The 16,406-nt window shown below is 35.6% G+C and overlaps 1 protein-coding gene across 1 annotated transcript in view; it reads left to right on the top strand.

The window, feature by feature from the left end:
• CNTLN (centlein) overlaps window positions 1-16,406 on the top strand; it is a gene marked incomplete at both ends in the record, with an annotated part of 190,581 nt that overhangs the window by 126,494 nt on the left and 47,681 nt on the right. The window contains 3 exon segments of the mRNA XM_082301670.1: window positions 920-1,073; window positions 4,887-4,989; window positions 5,587-5,810. Coding sequence (XP_082157796.1) covers window positions 920-1,073; window positions 4,887-4,989; window positions 5,587-5,810 — 481 coding nt within the window.

Genomic DNA, 16,406 nt, shown 5'->3' on the forward strand with positions numbered 1-16,406 from the left:
GGGCTTTTCTCTGCTTAAGTAGACTGCATCTCTAAACCATTGATTTTTATGATGGTGTAACTTAATTTGAACTCAGTTATGCTATTTTAAATACCTTGGTTTAAAAAGTAACAAATCAAAATAGACTTCTGTCAAGGGATTCCTTCACAAATCTGCTCAAACAAATGATGATAAATACCCGCTGATGTTATAGAAAAGGATATATCCAAGACTTCATGTTTTAAGGCAGACTTCTCTACCTTAATGTAATGATAATGTGGGGTAAGGCAGTGAAAAACTGGAAATTAGGAGCACATTGAGTGCAATTCTAAGGAAAAATTTGAAAAAGATTTAAAGTTTCAGGTCCAGTTTCTCTGCACGGCGTGCAATCTCAGCGAAAGGATTAACAAGTTTACAGAATTTAAAAGCACTGCAAAGGGGTGCTAAATAAGCTTCCTCTGAAGTGTACTTTCTGAGTTTGTCTCGGTCAACACTACAAATAAAGCTCAATTGAAAAAAAGTGTTCTTAAGTATTGTGGATTTACTTGTTTTATTATAAAATGTGAAAGTGAAGGAAAGTAGAAGTTTAGTAGTTTACAAGCCGTTCACAGACAAGAAATACAATCAAGTATTTTTTCATTTTTCCACTTCCGTGGATTGTCACAAAAGCTGTCCTTTAAGAAGCAGCTGAAGTCTCAGGCCTCCCTGCATTGTAGTGAGATTGCATTTGACAGAGTAGAACTTGAAAAAAACATTTCAGAGATAGATTTTTTTCTTCATTGTATTTGTAAAATGTGTTGAATAAGTCACTTTACTGTTTGGATTTTATATTAGTTTCCCTTCTTTCTTGCATGTGTTTATTTCTGTGTGCTTATGCATTGACTGTGGAACATTTAATATTTAGCTTGATTTGTTTTGTTTCCGGCATGGGCTACTTTAGTGACTCTGAAATACCAACTTCTGAAAGTTTGGAAACAGTGATTATGAAGTCAGTGCAAGACATTGATCCACTGCCAGACAGAAGTAAACAAGAAGAAAAAAAGCCCTGCAATGTGGTTCATTTAGAAGTCAAAAATGAGCAATATAATAAAAAGGTATATAATAGAATTTGTTTTGTTCTCCTGGGTGGAGTTTTGTAGTTTAATATTAGCACTGCTGTTCTACTCTTAATTAATTTGACTCTTGATATTAAAGTGAAAGCCTGCTTCCAGATATTCAGTGGGTGGATGCATTATATTTTAGAATATTTTCTGAACAATAAGTCTACTGTTGTGGATTAACCCTGGCTGGATGCCAGGCATCCACCAAAGCCTCTCGTTCACTCCCTTCCGCAGCTGGACAGGGTAGAGAAAATATAATGAAGGGTTCATGGCCTGAGATAGGGATAGAGGGAGATCACTCATCAAATACTGTCATGGGCAAAACAAATTTGAATTAGAGATATAAATTTAATTTTTTACTAACAGCAGGATAATGAGAAATAAAATAAGACCTTAAAAACACCTTATTCCCACCCCTCCCTCCTTCCCTGCTCAACCTTCTCCCCCCAGCAGTGCGTGGAGACAGGGAATGGGGGTTATGGTCCGTTCATCACATGTTGTTTCTCCCACTGCTCAGGAAGGGGAGTCATTCCCCTTCTCCAGTGTGGGGTCCCTCCCATGGGAGACAGTTCTCCATGAACATCTCCAGTGTGAGCCCATGCCGTGGGCATCAGTCCTCCCCAGACTGCTCCAACGTGGGTCACTCTTCCATGAGGTGCAGTCCTTCAAGGACAGGCTGCTCCAGTGTAGGTCCCCCATGGGGTCACAAGTCCTTCCAGGAAACCTGCTCCAGCATGGGCTCCTCTCTCCACAGGTCTGCAGGTCCCTGCCAGGAGCCTGCTGCAGCACAGACCTCCCATGGGGTCACAGCCTCCTCTCAGGCATCCACCTGCTCTGGTGTGGGGTTCCTCTGTGGGCTGCAGGTGGATCTTTGCATTCATGGATCCTCCATCCATGGGCTGCAGGGGCACAGCTGCTTCACCATGGTCTGCACCATTGGCTGCAGGGGAATCCCAGCTCCAGCACCTGGAGCACCTCCTGTCCCTCCTTCTGCTCTGACCTTGGTGTCTGCAGAGTTGTTCCTCTCACATATTCTCACCCTGCTCTTCTCTGGCCACAATTACATCTGCACAATCAATTTTTTTGTTCCTAAATATGTTATCACAGAGATGCTATCATTTTTAATTGGCCCAGTCTTGGCTAGTTGCAGGTCTGGCTAGAGCTGGCTGGCATTGACTTTGCTGGACATGGAAGAAGCTTCTGACAGCTTTTCACGTAAGCTAACTTTTTTCCCACTACCAAAACCTGGCCATACAAACCAAATATATCTGTAAAAGTATTTGGAGCGTATTTAGATGGTTAAAAAATGTAAAGCTGCTGTAGGCTAGTGGTGCTGTCTCACAATGCAGACAAAGAATGCCACAGACATCACGTTAAACTTTCTCTCAGTCAGAAGAGCTATACAGAACAGGCTGACCTAACCCATAACAGGGAGACAGCAACACCCCTCTCTCCCTCCCTTCTAGCCAAATGGTGTGCTGACTAATCAAGCATAAACATCTCTCAGTTCGTTTGTTGTGCACTGGACAAATTGTTCCATCTTAGAAAGATACTTTTGACTCTCTCTGTGTCCAGGAGATTCTGTCTTGAGAAAAGTATGCTTTTAGCCTCTTCTTAGCCTATTTACATTCATTGTCTGGGATTTGAACTGCTTGTCTCATTGCTAACATCTATGTGCTGTTTTCTCAGAGAAGAAGGCCAGCTGGTTTTGTCCCAGGTCTTTAGAGGCTCCATACGATCTGTAACAGATGACTCATTCTTGGACTTTTTAACAGTGTCTAATACTTTTTCCCTCCTGTGTTTGTCCAAATAAATCACTTCACAGAATTTAAAACGTAAGCAGATATTATTATTTCTTAGTTCAAGAAATAGAATACTGAAACGCCGAACAACTTGCTGCTTTTAGATAACTAGTTTGAAATTCAGTATTTTGAATACTTAAATATATAATACTGAATATAGCAGAGTATTAAAAAAAATTGTGTTTTCTTAGTTTCCAAAATTTTAAAGCAAATGCAAACTCTCTGGTCTTGTTAAATATACTTGATTGTGTTATTTAATCAATACTTTTTGGTCAGAAAAACTGAAAAAAGGGAAAATTCTTATGCAACCCTTTGTTGGTAACAATACATAATATGAGTAGGTGTACATGATATATGTGAAAATCTGACCGAGTGTGCCACTCCTGTTAATCTCCTGCGGCTCCTGAGTGAGGACATACAAGGCAGGGAATCCAGGAGACTGTCCTCTCTTATTGGTAGCGTAGCACATCCATTACGATTCCTGTAGGGCGTGTATTTACTCTCTGCTCCTAGTGGAGAAGATAGATATATTCTGATTACATCTGTAACAGACTGGTGGAATTGAAGCATACACAGGAAGCGTCTGGAGAGCCCTAAGTGTTAAATATGCTTCAGCAGAAGTCCCCTATTGCAGGAAAAGCACCTGAAAACATGGTTTATGAGTGTGGAAGATATTATTGCACAAACATTTAGTATTAATAGTTAGGAACACCAATTTTAACAGAATTCTTAAATCCATCCAGAGGATTTAAGGACCCTACTGCCGAGTCACAGTATTCTCATACAAAGAGAGGCTGAAGAAATCTCCTAAGTCTTGAGCTGTGTGAGGGGTTGGAGATGAGATAATTTTTGACACAAGGAGTTGGTCAGTTTTTCCCCATGTGGTATGAATATATAATACCCTGTGCACTATCAGCAGAGTTACGGGCACACTCTTACAATCATACATTTATTAAGAGCTTTGGCCTAGAGTGGAGATCTCCATCTTTTTGCTGCAGGTGTGGATTGTTTGCTCGTCATCTGCTGAGAGATCAGTTCTTGGTCTTTCGAATCATGTGGTGATTGTACAAATCTAGAATTCATTAATAAGTTATCCTGCAATGTCAGTAGTTTGTTCAGTGCAGCTAGTAGAGAATGTGTTGCTCTTTACTCTTCTAAATTTGCTTAGCAGCTATTTTAGATATGAATATTCCCAGGAATATGTTGCATGATATGACGTAGAAATTGCAATCTGAAGACTTTAAAAATTAGATAAATGCTGCAGAATTCCTGATCAAAAGTGGTTAAAAATACACTGAGCATTTAGTACCCAGGAAATTAGTACTTTGATTTTAGACTATGCCAAACTCTGGCCATTTTTATTTTATGTATTGCAAACAACATTTTTCTTCAGTTTCTGCTTCTGTCATTGAACATTTGATAGGTTCTAGAAACAGCTGGTTTTTCAAATCACATTTTTAAAAGGCACTCAGCAGACTTCTGTTAAACCCTGGTCAAACACAGGGATCTTCTCTTGCATGTTCATATAGATGTATGCATCTTCTAGTTACAGCTCAGTGTCTAATCTGGTCTTCCACTTTTTGAACTAATGAGACTGCTATTCCTTTTTAGTTTCACTTAATTATCTTGAAGAATAGGATGCTATAGACTTTCAAGTAATACAGACCATCTTTTTTCCCTACTAGTAAATTCATGCTTTATCTAAGCAAGTATGTATTAACAGATACTTATTTTTTCTCTGAGATTATTTGGAAAAGGCCATGAATCACCTATAACCATTCATTATTTCTTTTACATTTGATGTGAAAGGCAGAAATTTTTACTCTTTTTTGGATGATGTTGTAAGAATGATTTTCAAATTAAAATTAATTGGAATTTATGTATTATTTGAAGTAATTTTTGTTCTTTCAATTCAAACTGCAAAAACTTGCACTATTGTGGCTGGTGTGCCACAATGAAGAGTGGCTTGCTTTTTACTTCTGGTTTTTATTTGTGCCATTAACAGATTAAAGACCTAGAAAAATTACATTCCAAGAGGAGGATCTGCTATCCCATACCATCTTATCCATCAATTCTAAGCAAAGATATGAATATTATATATTTCAAAAGTAAGATTGATAAAGCATTCCTGCCTACTAAAACCTCTTCGATATTACACCTACCCACTGATATGGTGTTGCAAGATTTGCTTGTTTGAATTTGTATGTGTATTTTCAAATATTTAGCTCATCATTTTAAGGTGAAATTCGCATATAAGTGACTGTCAAACAGCATCTTTTCACGCAGTTAAAGTAAGTTTTTACTAAGTCCCACCTCGTGAATCTACTGACTGATATGAGGTGTTTTATTACCTTTTGTTCATGTTTGCCCCTTGTAGCCAACACAGCCAATGCAACAAATTAAATGTATTTTGTAACAAGACACTGAAGCCTTTATTTTTGGTAATATTGATCAGAAACTCAAGACACATTTAACTTCCAAGTCTGTATTGATTTTGTAGTGTTGGCACTTCAGAAAAAGCACAACGTGGAGTGCCTACAGGTTGACTGTTTTTATACATTTTATGTTTTTATAGGTCAACTGTTAATTTACCGGTTTGCTTACTGAGAAATATTTTAGAGATTTGTGAAGGGCCAAAAAAAAATCATAAATCATGTTCCTTATGATGATTTTGTCCATTTAGTAACATGCCATTTTATGTTCAGTGAACAGAGCAAAAGGGAGAAATACCACTGTCCAGAAACCAGCCTACTTTGTTGCTCTACTGCAGGAAAAAATTAAATCACTGCAGAAGCAGATAGCTGTTTTACAGAGTGAAAAAAAGTCAGCAGTGGCTTCCATGAAAAAGATTAAAGAAACCAATGAAAAGTTAACAAATCAGCTACATTTGGCTGATCAGACACTTCACACTAGTAAACTGACCATAGAGGTAAAGTACTTTTCATTATAGTGTCTTACAATGTTCACCTTAATACTATTGCAGTTCTGTGAATTTTTGATAACACTAATTTCTGGATTTTAATTTATTATTGTCAAAATTATGAAATATTTTATATTACCATGCTTTATGTGAGCCAGTTATTATGTACAAATGATACTGAGGTTAGTGTGTCGACCCCATTCATTTATCCTTCTGTAAATGGCCTTCATGCTGATATTTTACATGTGTTCAAATGAGTAAGGTAAGTTTCACTTTTAGCCTGTAGTCTGCAAACTTTCCTGGTAATCTGATTAGCCCAGAACTAGCATCTGTTCTTCTGTGAAGAACAGACACTGTCTCTTTACACCCCAAGACAACTGGAGTTTTCTTCCAAAGGGAGCTCAGACCAGTTTCATATCTATTTAATCCCATCTTTCTCTGTTAAGGTGAAAAGCCAAAGAACAAAGTTTATGGAAATAGAGATTAGTAAAAGTATTTAGTTAGCAGCCCAAGGACACCAACTTTCTTCTCTGCTTCAGTCTTCATTCCTACTTAATCCTTTTCCGTGCTATTACTCCTTTCTGGTTTTCCCCATTCTCATGTATATATGTATTTTGTGTTAATCTATATGCAGCTCCTCAGCTGGAATTCTTTTCTGTTCATACTGTAGTGATTGGCCTGCCCTTTATAGAGCTGAATCAACAAACACTTATGCAGTAATTGTCTCCTGTTGGTCACACACATATCCTGCTTCCAGAATTATAGTGCTACAACAGATGGACTTGCTGGAAGGAGGCAGACATTAAAAAAGAAATCAAATCCCCTCCCCCTTAAACTTCTCTGTGTTTTTGTCTGCACAGAAGGCAGAAGCAGTATCAGGAGCAGCACTTTTCACTTTCTTAGGGCTAGGGAACTGCTAATTTCTGGAGGAGGGAAAACTTCATTTCTGTTACTCATTTTGCATAACTATATATGTGTAATGAATTGTTCAAAAAGTGTTTCCAAGGTCATTGGAACCAGTGGAGATCTGCCTATCTTACAAACAGTATCATAATACAAAGTTTCATGGACAGTATAAACTTCACAGGGAACTACGTGTGTAATTTAGCTAAAATCTTCTGATTTCTGAGACATCTTAATGATTTGCCTTCCTAGAAGACTACTCCTTAGGTGTCCATAGGAGAGCAATGTGAGAAATTAAATAGAAAATGCTGTTATCAGGGAACTGGTTAAAAAAAAAGAAAAGGCGGAGGGGACAAAATTTGTGTAACGGAAGAGCGGGTGTAATGGAAAAGACTGACTAAAATGAAAACAGAATGGCTTTAAAACCAAACTGGTTTTCTATCACTCAGTTTTTCTGGAAGGTTTAAAAAAAAAAATGGTCACTAGTCTATTTAAAGGGTGGTGCATTCTAAGCAAAAATAAATAAATGGTGTTGCAGGTACTCAAGGAAAAAATCTTTATTAGGCATGCACATTTTTTTCCTTCTCAGCAAACAATTCAAATTCCCTTTCTTACAACTAATTACTCTTCAGGTGCCATACTAGTGCTACCAAGTGGGAAATTTAAAGCAGAGGCTTGGGCTACTTGCCAGTTGAAAATTAAGGAGGTAAAGAACCTACACAGTCACTGCAGGGTAGACTCATGTTTTAGAGAGAGAACTCTGATTCAGACAGATCAAATGGTTGTAAAACACATGTTTGTGTGCGGGACTTGTATGGGGGTTTTTTGTAAGAAATACTATCTAGAAGTGAACTTTTAAGATACTGCAAGGGAAATAATGTTTGTTAAGTTTTTTGTTAATACTTTTGTTACTTTAGATTTTAGAATTTTCTCGAGAGGTAGAAGGTGAAAAACAAGCAGTCAAATCATGAAGAAATAAAAGATTGACACAATCTCTGGATTTGGGGTAATCTTAAATACTTCAAGAGTGCCAAAATTACTAATATCCAAAAATAAGCTTCTATTAACTGCCATAACCATAAAGTTCTGCGTAAACGTGTATTAAATATTTTGATCCTAGGCTAAGGTAAGTTTAGCAGTCTAGCAACTGTAAACATTAACATAATGGCTTGGACAAGATGCCATTTTGTCTGAATTTATCTAAGAAAATAAATCCTTTAGCAGACAAGGACAGATGTTTGTGCAGTCAGTCCTTTGTTATAGTCCCCAGGGAATCTAGAAGATCGACTCTAGATTTAAGATTTAAATGTTCCAGATGTTCATTTTGAGACAGATTTTACAGTTCATGCAACCTAAGGACTGTCTGGCATCTGTTGATTTTCAGAATATATATACATGCATGGTTTTGTGTATTTTTCTTGAAGATCCACACAGACATGTATGTAGGTGTATATTTGTGTGCTCTTAAGAGTTCGGAATTCTGGATTTAAGTTCTAGTTTTGTTTGGCCTTATAAATGCTTTGCAGTAATGTAGATATCTTTGTTTCATTTCTGCAAAAGCAATTCCTTGCATATTTAAAAAAAATGGCTGTGAAGTGACTGCACATGTGAGAATCAACACTTGCATTCTCTAAGGATTCACATTAACACTGAGTCAAGACCATCTGTACAGAAGTACAGTAGTTACATTTTGTTATTGGTGTATAGAAATCACAGCTGGAGCAGATACTTAATGCAGAAGCAATGGTATTTAGCATTTTCTTAGTTTCTAAGAAAAGCATTTGAAAGAAATGGTTGTAAAAGTTCAGGATCTTTTTTCTAAGGTTTAGTCCTCTTCTCTACTAATTTCTACCATTAAGTGCTTATAAGAGGAGTGTATTTATTGCTTACAACACAGTAATAATAATTTTATGCAGTGTCATTCTTGTGGCAAAAATCCAGACAAAGTATATTGAATAAGAAATTAAAATCATAAGCAGGTTAAGTCACTGGTGCTTCTCTTATTCGTGTCAAGGCTATTCAAAGGCCCACTGCTGAAATGTACCGTACTTTTGCATCTCCAGTTCTCCTGTGTTCTCAGGTGATATCACAGGAAAGCTGCATTGCTTTGTGGAATACTGTGGGCATTTGCAAAGTGCCTGTGTAAGTCTACTTCAGTAGGAAATTTGAATCTCAGAATAAGAACAAGTCAACCTGTCAAATGCAGATAATGTGAATGTTTAAGTAAAGTTTTTTTCAGATGCATTCCTGCAGATATATACACTTCTGCTGCATTGGGAAGCTTTTAATTTTTTTTAGAAGCATATTTTAACTGTGACCCAGACAACACTTTTTTTCTGACAGCATTTTAAACATACCTCCAAACTTTATTTTAGCTATTTGATTTTCACTTTTCTTTGAATTTTAAGGGAACTTTTTCCCCCTGAGCTCATAGTTTGTTTATCTAATAGATTATCTCAAGCATTGAAAAGTATGAGCATGGAAAGCAGAAAAGTAAAGTGCTAAAGAAAGCTTTTTATTCTTTAAAGGTTGTGGCTTTCTTTACATATTCTCTTGACTATTTTTTATTGCCCAGTGTATTAAAGGACAGGCCAGAATTCAGTGTTGCATCTGCAAAACCAGCATCACAGCTTCACTCCTCTTATGGTACCCAAATATAAGTAAGTCAGCCAATTTAGCATTATTCAATTAAACTGAAACAAAGAAGAAACTGATGACAAATTTAGATGCATTGGAAATTACTGACAGAACTATTATTTATGCAAAGATCTCGCTTAGACTCTGGTTTTCATGAAGGGTTTTTCACTCTTTAAAGATGTATTGCTATTTATATAACAATTTTTGTATGGTTGTGGTTTCCTTGAAGTAAATTTTATGAATAAATTTGAAATTATAAACTGAATGCTATTTGTAATTATCCTGCGGTAGCTAGAACTGCTTTTGAAACTTCCTCACATTTTGTTCATTCCAGCAAATGTGTAATTACTTGGACAGGTTTGTGGGCTTTCTAGATAAACATTGTCCAGTTAGAAAGGCTTGTAGACTGTTCCGGTTGTTTCCTGTCAAAACGCTTCGATCCATGTCCTGGGTTTATGTGTTTGAAATCTCTTACATGGATGTACTCCAGGGCATTTGTGCATTTTTATTAAGTTCATAAGAGATTCTACATTTAGTGTCACATCTTCTAAATTAAGTGTTGGGTTTTCTTCTTTCTCTAGTAGCATGAAAAGATATTTCTCATTGTGTATGATAATGTTAATGATACCTACAGAAGATCTGAATGATAAAATTTTATTAGATGTTTTAGAATAATTGAAATTTGCAAGACTTCAAGTTAAACATAAATAGTAATTTGTTCAAATAAACCTAGCAAGAAGTTACTACTACGTCAGTAGCATATGCAGGAATTCTGACTTTCATATATATAAGTAGTAAAAGAAAGTCAAAGTAGAGATGCTAATAATGACTTCATATTTTAATAGGTAAAAAATAATCTAATAAGAATTCAAATTGCTTCTGCTCTGTTAAACAATGTTCCTTTCCATTCTTACAGGGCAAAGTTCAGCCTGGAACCTCTTACTTGTATGTATCTTAAAAATAAAAACCCTGTATATGTCGTCTTTAGCACTTTGCCAAACCTGATGCAAAATTATTTCTGCAGCTGTCCACCTTTGGCACAGATTGTAACGGAACAACCAAAGAATTCTGTGAAGCTGTTTAGGAAAAGTCTGTTCCCAAGAATGTGAGGAGAATTGTGATTTATGCCCTCTTCTATAGAAGCGTATAGATAATCTTTCCTAACTACTTTTGGTAAGAGTAGTTTAGGTTAGTTTACAAGAACTGTAATCTTTGGACGCAGTACTCAAAAAGAAGTAAAGAAGATTTCTAAAAATATTTAAAAATCAAACCAGCAAATTTTCTATTCTACTTTTTCTTAAAATGCAGCTGAAATGGAAAGGTAAACCAGAAGGAATAAACCTGTGGTAAACCAGGATATACTGCTGACCTTTCCAGAGTTTGCAAATGCAGTCTAAGACAGCAGAGATTCATCTAATAATTGAACTGATGAGACTGATGTTTTCTCAAAATTTGATTGAGAAATTCTGGTTTTTTACTTCTGATGTCACACTGCTTTTACCCTTGTTTATATTTGTCTTGAAAAGATCTCTTTGCAGGCGCAGTATATAATTAAAAGCTCGAAATACACGCCCAGTCTATGTGTTCTTGAAAGAAAGACTCACTGTGTTGTTCCAGACCTGAGCAGTGCCATTGTCTGCAGGCAGGAAAAATTGTCTGTAATTTACTTCAAACCTCAATTTTTTTGAATTTAATTTTAATTTCTGGGCCCTACTTGTACTTTTTGAAGGCGTTGAATTGACAATATTGAAAAGAATAGGTTCTGGTCTGTTGCAGTTTTATTAAAGCTTTGCTGAACCAGATAAATTGAAAATCAGAGTATGCAGTCACATAAAGGCTGGGAACAGAGACAGAAAATGCTCTGTCACTCTCTGAGATTAGAATTCACCTTTTTCAAGTCCTACTCCAAAATTCTGCCTGGAAAGAAACAATCAGCTAGTCAAATATGTTTGCTCAAACTCTATGGTTACTAAATGGGGAAATCTCTAATACTTCCTCTAACCACTGACTCAGCATTGCTCCTTAAGTTGACTTGGAAATAAAATAAGGAATTTCCAAGGGTAAAAATGAGAGTAACTGATCTTTTAAAATGCATCTACACCAAAATTTTTTAATTATTTTGATATTTTGCTGCATCAAATACAGCATCCTGAAGTCTGTTTTGTTAACAGAACTATATGTAAAATATATTTATCCTGAAACTGTGTTGTCACTACCGAACAAAAATAAAGCAAAATACTTTTTACAATTTATGTTGATCTTTGAAGAAAAATGACAATAGACATGTTGCATTATTGATGAACAGCATTTGAAGTACTTTGCATGTAGGGAATGAGTCTCATTCATAAATTTAAAAGAACAGTTGGCATGAACTAGGACTGCTAGACTTATACTCCTGTCAAAATGAAATAACTTAGAGATAGGTAAATTCTAGAAAAACATAATATGAATTAAAATTTGTGAAAACTATGTGAAGTTCAGAGAATATGCTTACAATAAGAACAATTTATATTGCTGTATCATGTAGAAATCCTAAAAAGCACTCTTCTATATTAGAAGAAAGAACCTGTATCAAAAGAATTAGCATGTTATTGTAATGTTACAAACAGAGGTTGTACACATATCTGTAAATATATCGAATATATTTATATCCAATAGTTTAATATAGTAATGGAACAGTCATATAGATGATATGACATACTTGTATGCATATTGAAATGAAATCCAGAAGATACAATCCTGTAATTTTTATGTTTTTAATTTCATGTGATATGAGCTTATTTTTCTCCACCTTCCCTGTGATTTGATCAAACTTTCCTTTGTATTGACTCTTATCCTACTATTGGAAAAAACACCATGAACCAAAAGAGAACTCAATTTTCTTTTTTTTCCTGTAAAAATTTTCCTGAATAAGATACCACTTGAGACCTGGAAAAGCTCAACATATACTATCATAATAGGATTTCCTTTTGTGTTCAGGGGAGTGTCTTCATTGAATTCACTGTGACCTGCACATTAATGAAAGTTAAGCATAAAGCTACACTGGATTCTTGAACCTTCTCTACTGTGTAAAGTTCTATGGATAATATATGGTTTTGTCAGAGGATATTTATTCACCATTTAATCTCACACAAAGAAGTTCACTGATTTGGGAATTCATATGTTGCCAAGAGATTACATTTCAGATCTGGCATATTAGATTTTCTTACGGATTGTCACAGAAAACCGGTTTGCGTTGGAATTGGACCGGTACTCTTAGGCTTGTTCACCAGAGCGGTCCATGAATTATTCATTATTAGTAACTACTACTATTAACTCTGGAAGTTACTAAACCCTTTATGCATGTGCTTATTTCCACTGAGTTCATGGAAATGTCAAGACATCCTACTTATTGTGGTAAAATTTTTATTTGCTCTAATCTTGCCTATAGATCTCTCTATAGTGAGAGGTTCCTTTTTGTTTTCAACTTCTGGAGAAGGAGCAACAACAGAGGATGTAGCTGCATTTTTTTTTTTTTAATATTGTGTGATTTAGTATTCTGATAGACTGCGATATAACATGCAAGAAATAACTGCTTTGGGTTTCCATCAGCCATATATCCTCCCTTGGAAGTTTCAATTCTCTTTGCTGGGCTTTTGTGATTGATTTTTACCTAACAGTCATTCTTTTCTCTCTTTCCCAGCCTAGATAAATGTTTTCCTGATTATGTTCTTTGGAAAAGTTTTCAAGACTCATGAGAAATTGGAGAGATAATTTTGTATTGTGAACTTTAAGTGAGTTGATTCTCCTGCACTCTCCTAATGGAATCTTCTGCCTTACTTCTCCTTTCCTTTGCTCCTGTCGTAGTCTGGTAAATAAATTCTTCTCATTGTGAAGATATGGAACATAAGATTGGTGGAGGAGAGTGCTTAGTATGGTTAGCAAGTACATACATGGACTAGGGGAATTGGTAAGAGACAGTTCTTTATTTGAAAAGTTGCATTTTTTAAGTTGGATGAGTAGGGTCATGGGATTACAAAAAATAGCTCCATGACTTGAAAGTATCAGAAGTTTGGTAAGCATGTTCAGTCATTTTTGTTATGTGGCTCTGTGCAACAGTCATTGCTTATTGAAATGTAAATATGAAATAAAATTTCTAAAATTGTCTTCATCATACTTGGTTTTACTTAGTATTTGGATTGGAGCTAAGCACTGCTACATGGAACACAGTGTAGATTCAATGTCTCAATTCATGCTTTAAGGTTAAATTGATGCATATAAGTACCACTTAATCATTTTCACTAGCTCAGAATCTCACGTACCATGAAATTAATTTTTCAGTTGGTCCCTCACATGAATGATAACATTATTTTTTCACCAAGATAATGGTTTACACCTTACATATCTATTCTATCTGGATAGACTATGAAATAAACGACTTTTTGCTGTTTGTTTTCAAAGTAAAATCTTTCAATCATTTTTTAAAAATTGGTGGCAACGTAAAAAATCCAAGCCAGTGCAGCAGGATATCTTCAGTCATTGACAACTACTCTTAAGCTTTCAATCATCCACCAGAGTCTGATTGAAAAGTATGGATCATTATGATCTCACAGTGTTTTTAATGAGCAAATCATTACATCATAATGAAAACCAATACATTGCTCGAGTTTCACGTTGAGTGAGGCTGAATGCCTGTCTCCTGGGAACCAGGGACACTAAAGAAAAATGAGAGTCCTAGGAGGTAATGCTGAGCATGACCTCCCGTTGCCATTTTAAAAAATACTATCCTCGAATATAGAAACTGGAGTCTGTACAAGAGGAGCAGAAAGATTATGTTTTCTTTCACTGGTGTAATTTGACTGGTCTAGAATAATGTGTAGCTCCAATACACAGAATCCAAGAAAGAAATTAAAGGAAGGAAAACATTTGAAGACTTAGGAGGAGGGTCTGAAAATACATTGTTCCAGAGAACAATGTAAGGTTTTCAGAGAGCAGATTAACAGGTAACTCAAGTTTAAATATCTAAGAAAAAGAAATCTTGTAGAGACTTCTGTCTAGCAAAGGAAGATTGAAAAAATACCGAAGATAGAAACATACCAGATATGAGATCTGTAATTTTTAGGTGACTGTAACTGACCATTGCCAGTTGGAGTCAGACAAATGCCATGATATTGGCCAACTAATCTAAAAAGGAAGACTTAGAGAGAAATCAGCTGCTTGTGGTTAGCAGTGGGTAGATTCTTTCTTAAAGGAATAAAAAAAAATATTGGGTCTGTAGGATGCATGAAAAAGAAACAGGAAGAGAGAGGATTTGTTTGATGGCATGAGCTGAATTAATGGGAGGTATGGACAGGAAAGTAAATTCTCAACTTCAGTAACATTGTTCACTCACCTGAAGAACTGATGGAAGAGGTGCATTTACATCCTAGAGCTCAGCTGGGCAACAGTATTTTTGTAATTAATGCTAAAATGAGTTTAATGCTGTGGAAAAGAGATGGATGATAAATTTAAGATAAATCAAACCACTTGTTTTTAAGGATCTACCTGAATCCAAGCAGGAGTGCCATAATAACGTTCAAATGTCAGGTTATAAGGAAGAGAAATTCTGAGCCAGAGGAAGAAGCCATCACCACTGAAGGCATACATATATAAAGCCATGGCACAGGGAAGATGGATGTTGAAATGAGGGAAGTAACCCAAAGGAAATGCCTGTTCCATGGTGTGTAACAGGAGCATTTAAAGAGCATTAGTCTAAAGCAGAAGATATGCAGAGAAGGAAAAACGACTTTTGTGTATCATGTACACAGAAATGTTAGTCTTGTAAAACCCTTTAAATGTTGCTGATTGCAGATCTGAGAGAAGATTAAAGCTATTTAATTTAGGTAGTATGTAACTTGGTATGGAAAACGCAGAAAACAAAAGATAAATTATGATTTTTTAAATATTTATTTCATATTCTACCAGGAGGATTGAGCATAAGGAAACATGTTTTTAGTGAGTTAGTCATGACATTTTTTAAGGAAAAAGCTTTTTGTTTTAATTGGGGGCATAGAGATAGTTTAATATCTTTTTTTTGAGTCAAAATCTTGATAAAGTACTCGAGATATTTTGTTAAAGGCTTGGTTTCAAAAGAATAAAAATACTTACTTTTCAATGTATTGTTTGCAATAAAAACTTTGGCAGAAAAAAATAATAAAACTAAATTTACTATGAGAAAAATGAGGGAGAAGCATTATAATAAAAAGTAACTTCAATTAAAATTCTACAAGTGCTGCACTTATTTGAATATTTTACAAGCTCTGTCACCAAAAGATTTTGTTAGATACGAGGAAGTCTAAGTGGTAGGAGACATAAATTTCTGTTGTTTCTTTAGGAAAACCTATATTGAGGACTGATGATAGTATATGATGACTGACAGTCTCAAGACTTCTACTTTGAGTAGTTACTCTGAATAAGATAAAAGAATATTTTCAATGAACATAATTTTGATAAGGAGGCATTATGTATAGCTTAGAGTGCATTTTATTGCAGCCCACTCTCATAGATATTACTGTGTACAGTTCAAAATGTCCTTTTGTTTTCTTGAGAATTCCTGCAAAGATTGTGAATATTGGATTTTCCTGTGTTTTTATATTTCTTCCAGGTGTCATAAAAGTTTTGTTTCATTTCTGTTTTTCAGTTGCTTCTTTGTGGTATTTGTGACACTCTTCATAAAATGGAGTTTAAAACTTCTTTATATATACAAATACATATTTTCCTATTTACATATACTCAGCTTTTCGTCTCTAGACTTGTCTTTACACTAGCAGCTTTTGTAGTAGACATCATGTGTACAGTATTCATTTTATATATGTCAGATCCTCAAGGGCCATGGCTTTTGCCAGATGAAGCACTTTTGATTTTGAGGCTGATGAAACACAGTGCTGTTATTGATCTGTGCATGACACAGCCAGTCTCTCTGCTGGCAGAGTGTAGCAACATTTATCCAGGAATTTGTGAAATGTCACTCAGATCATGTTCGTAAGGTAAACTGTGCAAAATCCAGGATTCAAGCTGAGAATCCATGAGGAATTGGACGTGACTCTC

Source organism: Coloeus monedula (genome assembly GCF_965178545.1).
Source record: "Coloeus monedula genome assembly, chromosome: Z".
Classification (NCBI taxonomy): Eukaryota; Metazoa; Chordata; class Aves; order Passeriformes; family Corvidae; genus Coloeus; species Coloeus monedula.